Genomic DNA, 21,312 nt, shown 5'->3' with positions numbered 1-21,312 from the left:
ACTGAGTCACTTCTTTTTGTTTGACCAAGATTTGACCGTTTGGTCCACATCAGGGTGCAGGTTCAGACCAAACTGAAAAGTCTGGACCTGGGTATGAAATAGTGTGACTCACTGGATGTAGGCTGTGGGTATAAACCTGCCATTAGCTTCTTATTTTAGTCAGATTGATTCTCTTTTTTCTGCTATTGCTGTCTATGTGTGACCATTTTTAAAATCCACTTCACTACAGGAAACAGCAGCAATAACCTCTGGGGGGCAACTTACCGCACTGAAAATTCTAAATTTTGCAGAGGATTTGGGTCATGCAGTAAGACAGACCTGCTAATTTTTTCAAATTATTATTCATTGTAAGAACAGAGTTCATTTCTCTGCATGAAAATGTTTCATCAAAACAATTCCCATTACCGATGTTTCCCCCCAACATCCACCTGTCACTATGACACGCACACACCAAAGCAGCATCCTTTGCATGATAGCCCCCCCAAAACATTTGTGATTGGTTTAAAGAAACACAAACAAGCCATGTGTAGCGGAATGATAGTGTCCTGCAGTCACAATTTAAACTGGAAATGCACAAGACTGAACTAAGATTCTTTATTTATGATTTCACCAAGTGTTAAAATCCTGATGAAAGTGCATATTGACATTTGGGAAAACCATTTTAATATTTGTAATAAGGGGATTTATGTGGCCATTTTGAATCTGTAGGTGAGAAATGTAATAAAAACAAAAGGTATACAGGACGTTCGTGCAGGTTCCGTGTTTTCCTCCACATTCTCAAAGCTTATTGCACAAAGCACAGAAGCTTTTTTTATCGAGTACTTAGCTCACTCTAGCTTTAAGGATTTCGCCCCGGCTAATTGTCGATATCGAGGTATTAATTATGTGTTTTAAAGCTGCTGTACTCGGTGCCAAAAATGAGTGTTTTCAGGTGTTTAATTGCTCTTTCTGGGTCACAAGTGAAGAGTGCGTCAAATGGTTCAGTCACAGTTGGTGACGGCGATATGTGACGTGTTAATGCTGGTGATCATGTTGACATTCACTATCAAAGTTTAGGTAATTGATCAGCTATTTAAAAGACTCGCTCAGCGGATGAAGCCGTATTTAAAATGCCAGGTGATCATTACATTAACGTGTCACACCGTTTGGTTTGTACATGATTCAGCACAATATGAATTGAATATAAGCAGCTATTTTTCAAATAATCCATCGATCAATCACACTTTATTTGACCTAAAACCATCTGCACAGTGATTGTGTACAGAAATAAAATCAATAAAAATGATTAACAGAGTGATATAAAGATGAATTCAGTAAAGTACACAATTAATTTAAAAAAAATGTTCTAAATACTTTCTAGTTAAACGCCAGGCTGATCTGGATGGTTCTGGAAAGCGTCTTGAGACAATTTGACCTGTAATTGGCGCTACACACGTGGACAAAATTGTTGGTACCCCTCAGTTAAAGAAGGAAAAACCCACAATTCTCACTGAAATCACTTGAAACTCACAAAAGTAACAATAAATAAAAATTTATTGAAAATTAAATAATCAAAAACAGCCATTACTTTTGAATTGTTGATTAACATAATTATTTAAAAAAACAAACTAATGAAACAGGCCTGGACAAAAATGATGGTACCTCTATAAAAGATTGAAAACTATTTGACCAGAGTGACATGATTAACTCAGGTGTGTCATTTAATTGACATCACAGGTGTTTCCAAACTCATAATCAGTCAGTCTGCCTATTTAAAGGGAGACAAGTAGTCACCCTGCTGTTTGGTGAAAAGGTGTGTACCACACTGAACATGGACAACAGAAAGCGAAGGAGAGAATTGTCCCAGGACATCCGAAAAAAAATGATAGACAAACATCTTAAAGGTAAAGGCTATAAGACCATCTCTAAACCGCTTGAAGTTCCTGTGACAACAGTGGCTCATATTATTCAGAAGTTCAAGACCCACGGGACAGTAGCCAACCTCCCTGGACGTGGCCGCAAGAGGAAAATTGATGACAAATTGAAGAGACGGATCGTTGGAATTGTATCCAAAGAGCCCAGAGCAACCTCCAAAGAAATTAAAGGTGAACTCCAAGGCCAAGGTACATCAGTGTCAGATCGCACCATTCGTCGTTGTTTGAGCCAAAGTGGACTTCATGGGAGACGACCAAGGAGGACACCACTGCTGAAAAAAACTCATAAAAAAGCCAGACTGGAATTTGCAAAAATGCATGTTGACAAGCCACAAAGCTTCTGGGAGAATGTCCTTTGGACAGATGAGACCAAACTGGAGCTTTTTGGTAAGGCACATCAACTCTATGTTCATAGACTCAAAAACCAAGCATACGAAGAAAAGAACACTGTCCCTACGGTGAAACATGGAGGAGGCTCAGTAATATTTTGGGGCTGCTTTGCTGCATCTGGCACAGGGTGTCTTGAAAGTGTGCAAGGTACGATGAAATCTGAAGACTATCAAGGCATTCTGGAGAGAAATGTGCTGTCTAGTGTCAGAAAGCTTGGTCTCAGTCGCAGGTCATGGGTCTTCCAACAGGACAACGATCCAAAACACACAGCCAAAAACACCCAAGAATGGCTGAGAGAAAAGCGTTGGACTATTCTAAAGTGGCCTTCTATGAGCCCAGATCTGAATCCCATTGAACATATGTGGAAGGAGCTGAAACATGCCATTTGGAGAAGACACCCATCAAACCTGAGACAACTGGAGCTGTTTGCTCATGAGGAGTGGGCCAAAATACCTGTTGACAGCTGCAGAACGCTCATTGACAAATACAGAAATCGTTTAATTGCAGTGATTGCCTCAAAAGGTTGTGCAACAAAATATTAAGTTATGGGTACCATCATTTTTGTCCAGCCCTATTTCATTAGTTTGTTTTTTTAAATAATTATGTTAATCAATAATTCAAAAGTGATGGCTGATTTTGATTATTTAATTTTCAATAAATTTTTATTTATTGTTACTTTTGTGAGTTTCAAGTGATTTCAGTGAGAATTGTGGGTTTTTCCTTCTTTAACTGAGGGGTACCAACAATTTTGTCCACGTGTTTATATAAATAAAATTGAATTGAAAATTGAATTGAAATATCACAACTTTCAGCTGTTTGCAGATCCTCAGCCAGAGAGCTTCAAAACTAAAGGCTGCATCGCCAAAATGAAACCAGTTCAACAAGTGCACAGTCTGACTCACCGGGTGCAGACTGTGTGTAACAAGTCTGCCATTTCCGCTACGTATGTCATGCAGCGTTCTCCTCCGCCTCCATTAGCTGAGTGTAATAGTTTTTAAAATCTCCTTTTGCTATGAAAAACAACAACTCCACCCTCCAAGCACAAATGGCAAAAAAAAAAAAAAAAAAACATGTTTCTTTCATTTATCGTCGAGGAACAAAGCAACTTTTGAACACAGCTCAGAAAAGTTTTGCGTGGCCGTCATCAGTGCGAGTTGATTTGCCACATCTGTTTTCAGCATCGTACGCCAATGACACTGACTTTACCAGAATACTGATCTGTTCCCTTGTCTGTTGAGTCTAGCGGGTTTCATTTTTAGGCGATTGATTGTCACATTATGTCTGTCTTTTTTATAAGCAAAGGTTATATCATAGTCATCATGTCTTTTAAATAGTTTTTGTCCTTTTTCTTTGTCAGTTTAATGACAGAGCTGGCTCCCCCACATGCTCATGAGCTACAAAAAAAATTCACCATCAACACTATTTTGCAGGGCCACCATCACTGCATCCTGGGCTTAGTGCTGCCCAAGACAACTGTGATTTGTTTTAAGAAAAACAAATAAGAGTGATTTTCCCCTTCCTATAGTGAGGCATATAGCCAGACCATTCTCCTGCACTGACACAGTGCTGTGGAAATGTGGGGCCAGACCACAGAGTTCTTTTAAGTAAACCGTTTTTAAATTAATATGCAACCTAACCTAAGACCTTTCATACTGATGTGATGTGTTCTCTCGCTTCTGGTCCAAGAGCAAACTTCTGAATCATCTGGAACTGATGCGTAACAGTCTGGATTGACCAGATAGGAGCAGTGCAACAGTCGAGCCATTTACTGCAAATAAAAATTCCTTCTGCTGCTAAGAATTGTGCCAAACGAGCTAATTCTTGTGTTATATTTAATTTTAAATATGTGTCACATATAAACCTACCTACCAGATGCAATTAAGCATTTATCCTTTAACATTTATAGTCAGAACCGACATGTTTTAGCAAATAAAGCACACTAAGGAGCTGTACAAAGTTGCAACGCTGCAGCTGGCCGTCAAACTCAACACACAGTAACCGCACAACCAAAGCGTCAAATGTGGTTTTACAATAGTATGTGAGCCTAGCTGGTTGCTCATTTCATATCATATTAGATAAATTATGTGTACGGCTCCAAGTTTAGGATGAGTCCTAAGAAATAGTTTAACATATTCTATAAAAGCAGAGCGAGACGACGTGATGTGATCTGATGATAACTTATATAAAAAATGATGAAGCAATAAGCCTTCTGAATGCTTAGCAATTTCTGATTCCTGTTTTCTCCTCTGCTGTCACATTTTTGCTCTTTGTGGACTCATTTTTCACTGCAATGCATAGTCCCACTGCTCTATGGAAACAGCACAACTATGACTAGAAGTAGAAAAAATGTCTTTTGTGCAGTACAGCAGAGTAGAGTGACATAAATCTAAAATAAGTTGGATTTCTTTACAAAAACTGAGAAACCTTGGAATTAACTTGTATAACATGTGTTGTCAAAGATATTTTACTATTTATGTGTTAAATTTGTTTCCATACGTGTCTCCTATCTGCTCTGTGTAAACACAGCCTGCAGTTCAGCCCAGTATGAGTGGAAACTCCCTGATTTTTTTTTGTTGCATGACTGCTGGCCACAGCGGAGTCACTAATGAATTACTGGTTGTGCTGACAAGCACAGATTTCTTTGTTTTTCACAGAAGTACTTTAAAAGCTTTATTGATATGTGGAAAGCTGAATTAAAGCTCGGATTTGGTTTCATCTTCCAACTGAACTGCATGTCACAGATTAGAAGTTCATGGACCCTCAGAAAGTAAAAAATCTGACTATTCTCTCTGTGTGTTTTGGGGCTCAGAGAGTTCAAGAAAAAATACACAAATCAATATGCGACTACAAATAACACAACTAATATTCACATGTATTGCCAATATTTGAGTAATTAAATCTTTAATCCATTGATCGGGTCTTTGGTGTGAACTGTGCCAAGAGTTTCTATTTGAAGACATTTTTTCACTCAGGAATCTTAAAGTGCAACAAAATAACAGAGAAAACCTAGTCCTGCTTCTACTTGTTTTTACTCTTTTTAAACGCTTCCAATTCTTGTCATTATTGTGTGATGTGCTCACCATTCAGCAGTTACCACGCTCACATAACAGAGCAGCACCTGACCACAGGCCCATTCATTTATCCCCACTGGTTTCCCATTGATGCCTCTCCTTATGACTGAGGCCCAAAGGAATCTCCACCCAGGGGACCTTTCAACAACAAACGCAGCCAGCTACGACAGCAAGCTGCTTCTCTGAATGAACAACAATGTCATTCCAGCAGTGTGTGTGTGCTGTACTGTATGTGTGTGTGTGTGTGTGTGTGTGTGTGTCGTCAAACGCCACCGGCTACTAGCAGCAGAGTGTTCTTGGTGTTCAAGGCCCCTTAATGACGGTTAGGAGCTGGAAGCAGACTTAACTTCCCGGTATTGACCTGATTAGCATATGTCATGCTAACTGCACTGTTTGACCCAAAGGCCAAGCGAGGCAAAAGGGATTGAAAACAAACACTGGACTGGTTACCGAAATGAGTTTATGCTTTCAGGTGCATTTCAGCTGAGGTGAGCAGGTCTGCTGTCTCATTTCCAGACCAATAGACTTGGTCCATAATGCCATGTGACAATACACCATTACAATTAGAATAATTTCTGGAAATAATACAAAAATGACCCATCAGATGTTACACACAAACTTCCTTTCAGTCTCATTTGATAGTATTTGGTGTCTGCACTAAAATATTAAATGTTTTGTTTGAATAAATATTCACTAATTTCATTTTGTTGAGTAGTTATTACCTCTGCCATGGAGGTTATGTGACACCCGGCGTTTGTGTGTCTGTCTGTCTGTCTGTCTGTTAGCAAGATAACTCAAAAACGCCTGGGCAGATTCACATGAAATTTTCAGGGGATGTAGACTATGGTAAGAGGAAGAGCTGATTTAATTTTGGTGGCAATCTGGAAAGGATCCTGGATTCTGTATAACTTTTAGTAAATTTTAGTATGTGGTCCAAAATATGACAAAAACATCATAGGTTAGTATGTCGTCCAACAAATTGGAGCAAGGTGTCCAGATAGCTCAACTGTTTGAGAAGGCGATTCATAAACAGAACTGTGTCAGAGATGCAGGTTTGATTCCAGCTCATGATCCTTTACTGCATGGGTTTCCTGTTTTCCTCTCTATCCTTGGCGGAGGTCTGCGCTCTCTGAGTGCTTTTCTAGTTCTAAATGTGGACATGGTTTTCTTGTCAGGGTCTGTTTGAGCCTTGTTTGTTTTATTTTTTTTTTGCCTTTACGTCCATTGTGTGTGTGTGTGCTTTGTATGTGTGTGTGTGTGCTGATTAATCTTATGTCTGCTTCCCTGCTGTTTAGCTGATTGACCAGTAAATTACAGTACATCCCTTAAGTCAGCTGTAATGGTTCGTGTCCATCGCTGTCACAGTGGCTCTGTGTGTTTACGTCTGTCAGCAAAGATACTGAGGACTGTGGTTTTGGACATAGCACTTTGTTTGCGCATCTCATTGGCAGTTATTCTGCAAAAGTTGAGAAGTAATGGTTTTGATTGTAGTCTGAGCTCTAGGTCTATTTGTGACAAGTGAGAATGTGATGAGGGGGAACATTCGGACACAAGTGTTTATAGATGTCATCCCCGTTTGTTGTAGCTCAGGGACACTTGTCATTTATCCCTATTACCCATATTAAATTGACAGAAAAACAACTTCAACGAGATGTGAAGTGAAGTGCTTGTAGAGGAGATGCACTTGAAACATCAAAGCTCCAGTAATAGTTTTGTTAGTCAGATACAATGTAGGCATACCTCATCCTATAGCGCTGGTATGCTAGAAAGGCACTCAGAGAGGACATCCTCCACAGAAGCCAATGCTTTACTTCGCAGTTTTAACAAAGGTGATCTGGAGCCGCATCAAAAACGACCAGGTTCTTCTTGTGCCCATGTTTTATTTCTCCACCAAGTTTCATAAAAAATGACTGATTTTGTAACCCTGCTAACAGACAGACAGACAAAGACTGTGTCTAAAAGATGGATGAAGTGACTGTAACATGTCCCATTGGTTTGTAGACTAATGCTCTGAAACTTTGGATTTGGCTGTCACTATATTGGAAACTCAATGTAACAAGCGAGTGTTGGATTTGGCTGAGAAGTCAAGCACAATATTGTGGTGCTGCAGTAGCAACCTGTGAGATCATACCCTGCTTTATTGTGTATTTTACTATAAATTAGATTATGATTTACAAAACTAGCATAACACTGTATTCAAAAAGAATAGAAACTAGGGATTGAGACCATGAACTCAGTAGGAAAATGTTTACTGAGGTAGCTAATCAAGTAAGAAGTAGCATCATTTTCTCATAGACGTTTATACAGTCAGACTCTTATACAGTTTTTGCAAAGGAGCTACAAAGAATGCAGATTAAAAGTCACTCCATTGCTAGCTTCACTTTCCACATGTTCAGGCTTTGTCCATATTTACATACAGTCTATGCGACAGACACACAAAAACCAGTGATCACATTCCTTTACCTCTGCCGTTCTCTTGATTACCGAGATCACTTGTGTTTCTGTGTTGAGGAACATTATGCTTATTATTCAAACTGCAAACTAGAAGAAGCGGGAAAAATATTTGTGGAACACACAGCTCTGTTGTTCTTGAAACATGTGGTTATCTCTGGTTGTTCCCAGACAGGGGTTTCAGAGAAAGAGAAAATTTCCGGGTGTCTATTGTATGTATTGCTGTCATAATACGAAAATCTTTTGGTGCTTGATGGGACTCTTCGGGGATTCTGGTCAACTAAACCTTTAAAAGCAGGAATAATAGGTCTGCGAAGATCCATGTGGACATCTCTGCGGATCTATGAAAAACAAATAGGGTATTCTGAGTAACAGTCAGTACAGAGACTCACTGAGAAGCTGACATGTACACCTCTCAAATCTTAACATTGTGTTGGCGACATGGACACAAGGTGATTTAAAGCTGATGTAGGCAGGAATTTGTAAAGGTAAAAATCACCAGCTTGTGAAAACACAACTCCTCCTGCAGCTAACCCAGGACAAGAGCGGACATGTGCACAAGCTCTATATGAACATGCAACACAAGTTTTATCAGAACACGAAAATAACTATGAAACGGAATTATCTATAGCCACAGCTGTAAGCCTTTGGCTATGGCCACCAGACAGCTAAACTTGTATTAAAATTCTGGAAAGCCACTCATTTCCAGATTGGATAGTAAATATATCTACACATCTGTCTAACCAAATTAAACTAGCAGCTTAGCTGTCCAGGAGGGGCAAGCTCAGGATACAGTCGGTATTAAATGTAGCTCCAGTTCTATGAGCGTGCTTCGGCTTTATCAACGCATCTTTTGCATGTTTGTTGTCAGACCTTTTTCGTTGCCTTGCAGTATATGTAGTTGTTAATGTGCTGGAATGACCGCTTTTCCAGCACTGAGCCAGACTTTTCATCATCTGAAGGGATTTAAATGTGCAACTGCATTTTCAGAGTATCCCATATGAAGACTGCCCTCTCGCTGAAAAGACCCATGTCTCTTGTTATATTTTCAAAGCCTTAAAACAGACCTAAGAGGAGGTTCAGACATCTAGTTTCTTCTCAGACCACCTGAAATACAACATGCTGACATGTTATTATTATTGCTTGCTATTGTTTTTGCCCAGTGATGCCAAAAAAAAAAAATACTGCTTATTCCAGCTTTAACTCCCCTCAGGAGACGGGTTCTTATGAGATAAATGTGAACAAGATCTGGGCAAGTCTGCTTTCACGCAGCATGTAGAATCATGCTCCAGTTGTTTTGATCTGTTTAAAAGATAAAGTTTTATAAAAATGTGTCGAAATGTCTGACTTACAGCGTTTGAACCAGTTCTACTAACATCAGCAAATATTAGGGGCCTGAATGAGTATTCAGTGCAAATGGGAAAATTGGTGTAACCATCTTCAAAATTTGGGCTTTTATTCTCAAATTTAAAGTCTGAACAGGTAATAGTTTCAACAGGATCAACAGAAGTGAACAAGCTCATATTGTGATTCCTCCTGTGTGGCTCATTTCAGCGAGAAACTCTCCAGAGCAGCATCTGTTCTGCAACTTTAAGTGACCAATTAAGGATAATTTAATTTTCTATTTATATTAGCGTAATGAATGCCTCAGCAGACAATTCATTTATCTCCTCTATCTGTTATACTTGTGAAGAAAAAAAGGGACACTTATGCACACAAACATACAGACAGACACACATTCCATTTATGTCTGCAGATAATACAGGCCAAGCTGCAGAATGACATTATTTTATTGCGTGTGTATTCAGTTGTAGTGTTTGTGTAAATGAAGAAGCTGTAAATAGCTGACATGGTACCAGAATTAGGGTAAAGTTTTTGTTAATGTCAGTGGAAAAATGGGTCAAAATAGCTTGGAAACTTTTTTCTTTTTTCACTGGAGGTAGACTTAGAAGAAAGGCTGTCCAATGGTTTCCCATCACCCTAATGTTGCACTATATTTGTCAGGGCTCAAATATTTGGAAAAATAGGGGGAGAGCAAGACAAGGAGGGGGGCAGTGATGAGTGTCCACAACAGATACTGACCCTTCATACTCCCACCCCAAGTCTCTGAGCCTTACGTGCCTATTTATAGGGGGAAATTGCGCTATGGAAAAATATGACAAAGCTGCATTCCATAAATAAGCTGGGAATGGTGGAAAAGAGCACGCGGCTTAGTCTCTGAAGGCTGGACTGGAGGTTCTCAGGCTTGGCTTTGGGGTATGTATGGATGGATGGATGGATGGTTTGTCCAGGTGCAGTTATCAGCTATCCACAGTATATTTAATTTTAGCCTTTGTCAAACTACAGGGTGAAATGAACCCATTGAAAATACTGTAGCTTGGATTGTTGTATCCTCAGTTGAGTATTTTTCCACAGAATTTATTACTATGGTGGCAGGCTCTTTGGCACACTGGTCATTACATGTCTTTAGTTGATTTATTCTTTAAAGTGATTTTTCTCCCTCGGTTCTCATTTCTTTGGTAACAATAATGTGCCACCTATGAAATGAGCCAGTACATGAAATGAGTGTAGGGCTGAAGTGACACACGTCATGTGCTGCACATTTTCAGCATTGCACTGTGTCAGAATAAGGAAGTTATTAGAGCCTAGCCAGTATGGGACTTTTTGAGATGATGATGGCAGTACGGATTTTTAGAGTGTCCCATATCAGTATGTCGGACAATACTTTTTATACATATTAATACATGAGTACGCTGGAGTAGTCTTTAGCCCGAGTGTTGTCCTACTGTCTAATTAACCAGTTTTAAAGTTTTAAAATGTGGAAAAAAATATAATTTCAATTTCACATTTGTTTTTAGAAATTTTTGATGTTTTTTTTTTTAAAGAAATGTTTAAAAAAAAGGTTTCTTAAGAACATTAAAAAAAAAATCAACCAAAATCTAGTGAATATTTGCCAAAAAATCAACCAAAATTCAACGAAATTTACTGGATTTTGGTTAAAGAAAACTTTTAAGGGAAATTTTTTAAGGAGTTATTGGATTTTTTTTTCTTGAAGGTTTTGCAAAATTTCAGAAATTTCGGAATTTTTTTGCTGAATGTTTGGGTTTTTTCAGACAAGGAAATGATGTTTTTTGTTGCCCATAAATGAAGACAGCAGGAGGGTTAAAGATTAATATAACGGAGTGCTTGTTTATGAGCAGTCCAGTAATACATTTCACTAACTAGTTATCTGCTCAGTGTGAAGACACTACTTAACTCCACATCATCTGCTTAATTGTGATACATACTCAGCTATATGTGCTGCAGAAAGTACAGACAGTGTTGTACGCAATGATTTCGGAGCTGGTCTTCTGGACAAACTATGTGGTGTCAACATTTCTAAGTTACCACAAACATTTTCTGCTGCTTTATGTTCTGTAAAAAACAGTTAAGTAGAAGTTTTCATATTACCCCATTTCTGACACCGTGTACGCCAACGCTCACATATCTGTGACAGGTCAGTTGGCCAATAATATTGGCTAACCAGCTCTAGTTTAAATTTTTGAATCTAAAGTTGTGTAATTGTGCTAGCAGTGTGACTTTTCAGAATAAAAGTGGTAGCATTCATTTTCATTCATGACAGTAGGCCATTATCATTAGGGCTGATGTGATCAAGAAATTTTAGTTAATGAACAATAGTCTTGCAAATTATTACTTTTTGTGTTCATTCTATGAATGAAAAAATACATTTTTATCTGAGTTTTAGTGGTATTAGTGCCTTTGACTGTCATGTTTTGATGGCATTCCTCTAAATCATTGGGCTGTGCTTTTTTACTTGGCTGAAAACTGAAGTGTTCCAACAGTAATGTCGTGGTGCTTTATTTAGTGACAGATGTTAAAGTCAATGGATGTTAATCGAAGTACAGTCGGTTGAATTTTATAAGTTAAGCATCACAACATAAAATTGGCATTAAACCATATCAGAAAACAGTGGAAATCGGCGTGGAAATAGTGATTTAAACCTGACATTTATGTTATTTTCATCCAGCCGTTTTTATACAGTTGAGTGAAAAGGATTCTCATGATTATGCTCAATGATAACAGCTCAAATCATTGCAAACAGGTGATTATGTAATAATTGTTACAGGCCTGATTGTCATTACTGTTCAGTGTGTCAAAACATAGCACAGTGTGTAGCCATTTTTTGTTTGTGTGTGTGGGGTTTCGTTTTTGTTTGTTTTTTATTTTTTATGCTTGAATACATGCATTTATCTGATATTCTTTTTGGTATTAAATTTTGTATTGAGAATCATAGAATTGAAATGGAATTGGTACTCACAACCAAATTTCTGGTTTTGTGACATTTAAACTAGTGCTCTATTAGCATGCAAATTCACATTAGCAGGCTAGCACATTGAAGCAGTGAACATGCACACTGTGTACTTCACAGAGCTGCATTTTTAAATCATGTTTGAGACCAGGAAGAATTAAAACATGTCTAAATAAATATAACAAATAAACATCCCTTCTACAATTAAAATCCTGGCAAGTAGTAGCAGGAAGCTCCTCTAAACTTGAGAGAGTTGTGCATCAAATCTCTGGGACATCGTACACAGTTGTTATTAAAAATATGCTTAAACAAAGCAGTTGTATTAGTTAAAGATGCATGACTTCAGTTTTTGTAAAAATATGGAGTGGATCTTTTGATGTGCATCTTCAGCCTTATGCAGCGCGGGTTTTCAGGAGCAACTGAACTAGTGATCTGTCTCCTCTGTGAGATGAAGCACTTCCTGGTTCTGTACCTCTGCTGCTCTGTTGTGAAGGGAAACAAAACAATCCTCTGTTTATGCGTGTGTGCCTTTGCTTTGCCCAATTACAAATGTAAACTGAAACTGCCATTTACAGGGCTGACGACTCAACCGCTGTTCTCAGACATGTTTTAGAAAGCAGCCGTTTAATGACAGATGTGTTTTAGTTTTACTGAACACGCTTCCCTAATGGACGAAACTGAAAGTGAATTGACCCCCGACCCTGTTGTGTGCAGTGTGCCTGTGTGCTGGACTACCCAGCATGCATTCAGCCTCAGCCCAGCTAGACAGCCCCAGATGTCAGGCAGCAGTGGTGGGTTATAGGACCCTAGACGACTGGTCCTTGCAAGGACACGCTCTCCCCGAGGCCCTCTGCCAAGTTCCAGGCTCCAGAGGGTCAGCCTCCTCCCCTCCCCTACCTCAAGTCCCCCCTCACAAAACCCACTGCCTTAACAGCAGCTAAGGAGCTATGAATAAACAGCCTGTCATTGTCTTGTAATATATTTATGGAAGACAGAAGCTGCATTTTTTCTGTCGCTGGTGTGGTATTTTGTCTTTGTGGGAAACTGGAAAGTATGCGCTCATCTTGTGGGACAGCGAGACGAAGTGAATCAGAGTGTCGCTACTGTTTGAGTGTGTGACGCTGAGAGGCAGAAGTAGGCTTCAGAGTGAAACGATAGAGTTTACATCAGTACATTATTGGTCACCTTGGGGAATTTTGTAGATTCAAATAGAATGTACCCATCTGCAAATACTGTCATGTTAGAAAAACGTAATTATCACCCGATTAAGCTGACTTCTGAGAGTGTGAGTTCTGGAGTTTGCATCAACCAAAATAATGCAGTGTAATTTACTGAGTGTAAGAAATTACACACATCCGTCCATCTATCCATGACCATAGGCTTACCTGTATGAGTCTCAACATAACTGATGTAATATTTGTAATACACTGTATGCTGTAATCTGATATTCACTTACGCCTTGTTGACAGTTATATCGCTTAGCACTCTGTACATGACAATGACAAACATCCTTAATAAACAGAAGATATTGTTCGCTGGAGAAAAATCTGATTACAAAATGAAATTACAGCCATGCAGGCAGTTGTGTAAAACTGTAGTAACCAGCAGTGCTCGCTCACATGCTCAAAATGACGATGTGAAAATGATCCTTTAATCCCAATTGGAGCTAATCAAGGCAAACTTTAACTGATCAGTATTTTTTTAAGAACCTAAGCCCAGTCTTGTGTTTACATCTGCTGTCATATACAGTTGAAATCAGAAGTTTACATATACTGTTTTTGTTCTCACAACCTGACTTTAAATTAGACTAAACCTTTCCTGTTTTAGGTCAGTTAGGATTACCAAAATTATTTCTATTTGCTAAATGCCAGAATAATGAGAGAGAGAATTTTTTTTCATTTTTTTTATTACTTTCTTTTAAGTCAGAAGCTTACATGCACTAAGATTACTGTGCCTTCAAACTATTTGGGAAGGTCCAGATGATGATGTCATGGCTTTGAAAGCTTGTGATTGGTAAATTGGACAATATTTGAGTTAACTGGAGGCACACCTGCGGATGTATTTTAAGGCACACCTCAAACACACTGCTCCCTTAGGTGACACCATTTGAACATCTAAAAAAAAATCAGCCAAGATACCAGGATTTGTTGTGGACACCACAAGTCAGGTTCATCCTTGGGTACAATTTCTAGATGCCTGAAGGTTCCACGTTCATCTGTTCAAACAATTATACGCAAGTATAAACGCCATGGGACCGTCCAGGCATCATACTGCCCAGGAAGAGACGGATTCTGTGTCCCAGAGACCAGCATGTATTGGTGCAAAATGTGCATATCAAGCCCAGAACAAAAGCAAAAGACCTTGTGAAGATGCTGGCTGAAGCTGGTAAGAGAGCGTTATTATCCACAGTGAAACGAGTCCTGCACCGACATGGGCTGAAAGGCTACTCAGCGAGGAAGTCAGTACTCCAAAACCAACAAGAAAATAAGCCAGATTACAGTTTGCAAATGCACACAGGGATGAAGACCTTAATATTTGGAGACACGTCTTGTGGTCTGATGAAACTAAAATTCAACTGTTTGGCCAGAATTATCATTGTTATATTTGGAGGGAAAAGGGGGAAGCTTGCAATCCTGAGTACACCGCCTGTGAAGTACTGGGGTGTAAACATCATGAGGAAAGAACATTGTGTGGAAATACTGAAGCAACATCTAAAGACATCAGCCAGGAAGCTAAAGCTCCGAATGGACAAGGACCCTTAGCATACCGCCAGATTAGTTACAAAGTGGCTTACAGACAACAAAGTCAATGTTTTAGAGTGGCCATCACAAAACCCTGATCTCAATCCTGTAGAAAATTTGTGGACAGAGCTGAAAAGGCCTACGGACCAGACTCAATTACATCAGTTCTGTCAGGAAAAATGGGCCAAAATTCCAGCAAATTATTGTGAGAAACTTGTGGAAGGATACCTAAAATGTTTGACCCAAGTCATACCGGTGATGCTGTAAGGAAATGTATGTACAATTCTGACTTTGAAGAAAGTAACAAAATATTCTAAAAAATTTTTCTCTTTCATTATTCTGGCATTGAACAATTAGGAATAATTTTGGGAATCCTAACTGAGCTAAATCAGGAAAGGTTTATTGTGATTTAATGTCAGACAGTGAGGGGAAAAAAGGTTATATGTCTTATTATACAGTGTATGTAAACGTCTGGTTTCAACTGTATGTGTTCTAAATTTGAGTCCCATTCTAAACTTGTGCGTCAAAATGAGTCAATATTTGATATTATGTGCTGCTTTGGCCTATACTTTCTGTATAAATTCATACATTTTTTTTGTCTATGATGTACCTATTTTTTCTAAATAATGGCAAATATCTCTAAAATCACAGTGTTTTTACTTATTTAAATGGGATAAAATAGTGTCATTTCATAGTCACATGGAATAAATGAACCAGTTAATAATTGTAAAAATGCAGATTTTGACATGCTTGTTTCTGCATGTATATGTTATCTGTGACTTTAACAACTCAGGTAAAAAAATGCCAAAAAGATTTTTTCTTACAGTCTAGATATATGCTTGGGGTATTTAGAATATTATTGTATGTGTGTTACCAATACAATATCAGTATTTATTTTTAAAAAATAAGACAATTATTGTCAATACTGATACCATGACATCTTGAATCCATGTATTGGCTGTTGAGAAATTCCACTCCAGAAATAAGTGGCCAAACTAACCCTCGCTGCTTTCCTTCCTTGGAATCGTGTCAACCAAGCATTACTTCAGAAGTCTCCCTTGTGAAATATGTAGCTGAGTGACTTCCATGTAGAACATGCAGAATAGCATAAAAGAAACACTGGGTGTGTGATTTTCCTTTGACCTCTGTTCCATGGACTTTGTACAATTTCTGTCTCCTCACATCGCAGCCCAAGAGGCAGACTCTAGAATAAACACTATTAAACTTAGTATAAACATGCTTTTCTCTGTAATCTCTACTCACTAGCTTCCTATTTGCTTTTATTCCATCACTGTGTGTCATTCTTATTTTGAACCGACAACCCACACTGCCTCGGCTGAACGTCTTCCGGCGGGGTCATCTCTAATAGTTAACCCCAAGTCACCTCCTCGCTGTGGACAGACATCCTGATGGGATTAATTTAACTTGTCCAACAAGTGACTCGTGCTGTTACATTTGTGGGTCTAGTGTGTGCGTGTGTGTCTGTGCACATGGCCGCTTCAACAGCAGAGCTGGTTGTGTTTGATCTCACAGACGTCCTCCACCACTTTATCGGCTGGCTTACATAAAGGTCAGAGGTCGGGCCTAGATTTGTGCCTGAGAGGTGAGGTCAAGTTGACATATGCTCCCATTGGTTGGACCTGATCCTGTGATAAAACTGAATCAGTCCTTCCCATATACAGCCGAGGGGAACAAGAACAGGAATAATTTCACTATTGTGTCACATTTCTCCCAAAGGACACGTAACAGAATCATTACAATTTTTGTTGAGTTGTGGTCTGTGTGTTGTTACGTTTCTGTGAAGTATGTCACAGGTTTGAAAGAGCGGGTCATTTTTTATGTATTTAGGAAATCTCTGCTGAATACTAATAGCACTGTTTCTTGTTTTTTTGTGTGACTTTCTTTTCGAAATTAAATATTCATTCACCTTAGCTGTGTTGTTTCAAACTCCGTGGCTTATTGAGTGTGTGAAATGACCATTAATCTCAACCTGAGGTAAATGAATCAGCTTTTTCCAGCCACTTGTTTGTCATCACATAATCTTTGTTTGATGGTCATTACATCATAAAAGGTTGGTTTATATGGTGGATATTATAACCGTAATTAATTTAGAGTAGGAGAGTTATTATAAGTCAACCACAGTTGTGTAGTTTAGTGTGTAAATGAAAAATGAAGAGAAATTTGAAAAATATGTTTTATACGTCAAGCTGATAATTATTGCTTCTTTGCAGTGAATTCACACCACTCTCATATCTGAAAAGTGAATATGAAGCTGTAGCCTGCAGCCAGAAGCAGAAAGTCTACATCTGTCCACAGGTTTGTTATTTTATGACCAACAAGTGTTATCAGTGGTATAGATTTTGTTACCTTTGAACAGAGACAGAGTATCTATTTTTGCTCGTTTTCAGGCTTTATGCTATGCAAAGCTACCCTGCTGCTGATATTTACGGTACAGACACAAAATCTTCTCATCTGACTCTTGGCAAGAATTCGAACGTTTCCCAAAAAGTGAAATTGTTCCTTTAAATGGGAAACATCAGAGTCACTCGATACATACAAAAACAAGGGGATTTCTGCTGAGACATTTTAAATTGAGTCATCTCGCTTCATATATGTGCTTGTTTTCCAGATTTTCATGTTCAGTTCGTTTCAGGTCACCCCCTAAAGGGACCTAACGGGTGACACTTTTGCAGATCAACCTGCGTTTCATAACCTGTGTTTATAAACCCGACAGCAGTGGAGTGGATGCCATGAAGGAGAGTGAAGTGAGCATTGATCAGTTGTGCTGTGCTGTGCTGTGCTGTGCTGTGCTGTGCTGTGCTGTGCTGTGCTGTGCTGTGCTGTGCTGTGCTGTGCTGTGCTGTGCTGTGCTGTGCTGTGCTGGCCACTCCATTTGCCTCCCCTCCCCGGGCAGTTTAGAGTAATTGCGTGCTCAAGGACTTCTGAGGCCTGATTGCTTTAACCCACGAGGCTCCATTTGTGTTTGCCCTAGTTAAACCCAGCCCCTCAGTGATAAAGCAATATGCTGCTATCGTAATAGAAATAGGAATACTCTGCTCTTCCTCAACAAGTAAGACTTACACACTGGCTGCCATCTGCAGACTCTTTGTATTAGTGGATTTCTATGTTTACATTATTAATACCTCTCTTTGGAGATCTTACATTGCCAGCCTGTTAGGTGTAACCTGAGTATATTTCTTAAAAGCATCAATTCTGCATCCAAGCTCACAGCATTCTCACACCGAGACTCTGAGGCTCTGTCTGCAGCACATCGACGCTGTCATAGTGCTGCGAGGAGCTGCAGTGCAATAAAACACTCTTGGTGATCAGCCCAGAAGTCCTTTCAGTCTCTGCACCAAAGCGGCCGGCATCAGCGGAAGCAGCATCTGAGCACAGACTCGGTGATGTACCTGCGAAAACAAAACCCACAGATGCTAAAGTACCCGCACACCCATGACACACGTGCATGCACACGCACACACCAGCACACTGACGTCCTCCATTATTTACACCCAGGTGTATCTGCATGCAAACGGCCCATTCTGAGACAATCTGATCACACAGCGGAGGTTCGCCCGGTCTGTTCCTTTGCTCGGTGAGAATATCGCCGGGGCGGAATGGAAACTTCATTTTGCAGGGGCTAATATTAGCCTGGGCCTCTGGAAAATTCCTTTTAAATGATCACAAGCTGAGAAAAGGCAAAGAATTTGTTTAGTGTTTTGCCTGACAGTCTTCTCTGCATACACGGCAGTTTGTTTCTTTTTTTTTTTCAGATGGTACAGCACACAGGAGGGTCCTGGGAACACAGATGTGGAGGCAAGGAGGGCCAAAGGGGCTCGTATGATGAAATTTAGGACTCTTCCACTGTCAGCCCGTCTGTCTGTTTGGCTGGAGGACTTTTTCCTGGCACTGTTAACACTTTAACACTTGAACTACTATGTTCTGCATCCCTGGCCAATGAGAAGAGTTCACATCACCTTGTGTCACCTGTCCCTTGTGTGATGTGGATTGCTACAATACTTACCGCAGCTTCAGTGGCATGACACTGAAGCTATTTAACTTTTATTGTAACTTTTTTACAGCAAAAAAACGTTCTACGTAAAACGTTTGTCTGTGATACATGTCAGATTGGTACGTTTTAGATATAAAGAGCCATGTGTGTCCCTGCCTGTTTGTTCCTTTGCTCACTGCCTGACCTAAAGTTAACTGTTTTTATGATTATATGACCCTAACTTGTGTGTGTGTGTCTGTGCTTTTCTAGGAAAATCCCACCTGGCCATAGTTCAGCGGGTGAACAATGAGGGTGAAGGAGACCCTTTCTACGAGGTTCTGGGTATCGTCACCCTAGAGGATGTTATCGAAGAAATCATCAAGTCAGAGATCCTGGACGAGACTGACTTGTACAGTAGGTTCCCCTCGCAATGATCATAGTCTTTAGACTTTAACAACGGATCAAATGAGACCATGAGATTTTAAACAGGCAGGAACAAACTAGATGAGAATTATCAGCCTGCTCTACAGTCTCCCTCAGTGACCGAGCATTTTAGCTTCATTCAGCCCCGTTGTTTTGGTTTTTTGGTCTCAAACTCCACTTTTATTCGCACTGTTTCCATATGTAACCATGAGGTTCTCTGTGAAAACACACACTGCACCCAATCTGGGATCCATCAAATAGCAAAAGCAAAAATATAAGGACAAGCTGGTAAACACAGTGGAGCATTTAACAAATTAAGGGCTCATATTAATATCGGTATTATCGTTGGTGTCGGCCAATAAAGGCCTGTCACGCAAAAACATTGCAGGTTTATTTGAAGATGTTACAAAAAAATGAATATGGCGTGTTACAGGTGTATGTTGATGCAGCTTCCTGTTTTGCAAGTGAATGGTCAGATTTGAAAAGCTTTGTATTTTATGTCTACACCTGCCAGTGAGACATCACTACCAGAATAGACATAATAGTGCTTTAGTTCCACTATAGAAGACACTTTATGTTTTCTGAAATTAGGTGAGAAATTATACACATGTACTGGTACCAATATTGGCAGTCTGACAAAATGAGCAGGGAAATATTGGCATTTGAGCAAAAATACAATATTGTGCATTCTTAAGCAATTAATGTGACTGATTAATGTGAGGCAGTGTAAGTTAGCAGTACAACAAAACATATTGTACATGGTAATATTGCATTTACAGCTTGTTCTGGGAGGAAAAACTTGACATAAATGTTCTCCATTTGTTGTAAATGTACAGTAAAAGCACAATAAATCCAGTATTCCCCTCCCTTTTTTGCTCTGGTTTGGTTTCCCCCAGCTTCAGGGAAAATATTTGCTTCTCTAGCAGCTACATGTTGACCAGCTTGTCATTAACTTCTGTTTGCCGTTTGGTACCGTGTGGTTACTTCAGGATGCAGTCGCTGTTGCTGAAAAGCTGCCGGCTCTGCCAAGGCAGTAAAACTGGCAGCCAAAAATACAGAATGTCTATCTAAAAAGCTTCGTAAAGCCAAGGTGATCATTCTCTGAGGATTCTTGCCTTTGAGTGACAAGAAGTGTAAAATCATCTTGTATCAGGATGTTTTAATCCTCTTGGTTTTCATCTGTTTTGAGAATATTACTCTAGATGAAGACTCCTTTACTCTTCAGTTATATGAAGAGATAAAGATGCTTTATGTTTTTCATTTAGGAGATTCTCTTGTTTATTTCACATCTCCCAGCTTACATCACCTCCAACTTTTTCATGTATCACACCAAACTGTGTTGCCTTTAATTGTTACACCTCCAGTGGTATCAGGCAGGGCCTGCTGAGTACGTGCCAGTCTGTTTGTTGCCCTAATACATACGGCTTTCAGAAATGCTAACAATGTGGTGAGAACGTAGCCCCCTATAGCTCTCCTTTAGTTCTCAGAAAGACGCCACTGCTATGTTTCCGGAAAAAGCAATAAGCTTTGGGTAACTCCAGTTTAGTCACCCTGTGACCCGGGACGACTGGCTCGTTGTCTGTAGAGTGACCTTTTCCTGTTGCAGAAGAAGTTTTGTGTCTTACGCCCGACTTTTTCATTTTCCCTCCTCAGCTGACAACAAGACGAAGAAGAAAATCACCCATCGGGAAAGGAAGCAGGATTTCTCGGCCTTCAAGCCTACTGACAATGAAATGAAGGTTAAAATATCACCTCAGCTTCTGCTGGCTACCCTGCGTTTCCTAGCAACAGGCAAGTGGGCTGCATTGCTGCTTGACTTCCCCCAGTGTGCCCTCAGCCCCTCACTGCGGGGAAAGTGTGTGTGTGTGTTTGTGAGTGCGGCCTGTTTGTGTGTACATGTGCCCGTACGGTCTTTGAGTTTTGGGCAAGTGGGTGTAGAGAGGAGGAGGAGGAGGAGCGAGTATGTGTGTAGAATGAGTATCTGTTGTGTGTGAGGGAATGAGTTGTGTGAGGACTCACAACA

General features: G+C 39.7%; 1 protein-coding gene across 1 annotated transcript in view; it reads left to right on the top strand.

Moving 5' to 3' along the window:
- Positions 1-21,312, top strand: part of cnnm2b (cyclin and CBS domain divalent metal cation transport mediator 2b) — a 50,848-nt gene that overhangs the window by 14,981 nt on the left and 14,555 nt on the right. Inside the window, exons 2-3 of the mRNA XM_022205833.2 lie at positions 19,137-19,280; positions 20,943-21,080. Coding sequence (XP_022061525.2) covers positions 19,137-19,280; positions 20,943-21,080 — 282 coding nt within the window. The remainder of the gene's footprint in view (positions 1-19,136; positions 19,281-20,942; positions 21,081-21,312) is intronic.

The sequence above is a fragment of the Acanthochromis polyacanthus genome, chromosome 3, assembly GCF_021347895.1.
Source record: "Acanthochromis polyacanthus isolate Apoly-LR-REF ecotype Palm Island chromosome 3, KAUST_Apoly_ChrSc, whole genome shotgun sequence".
Lineage (NCBI taxonomy): Eukaryota > Metazoa > Chordata > Actinopteri > Pomacentridae > Acanthochromis > Acanthochromis polyacanthus.
This window is presented reverse-complemented; position numbering and strand designations above follow the sequence as displayed.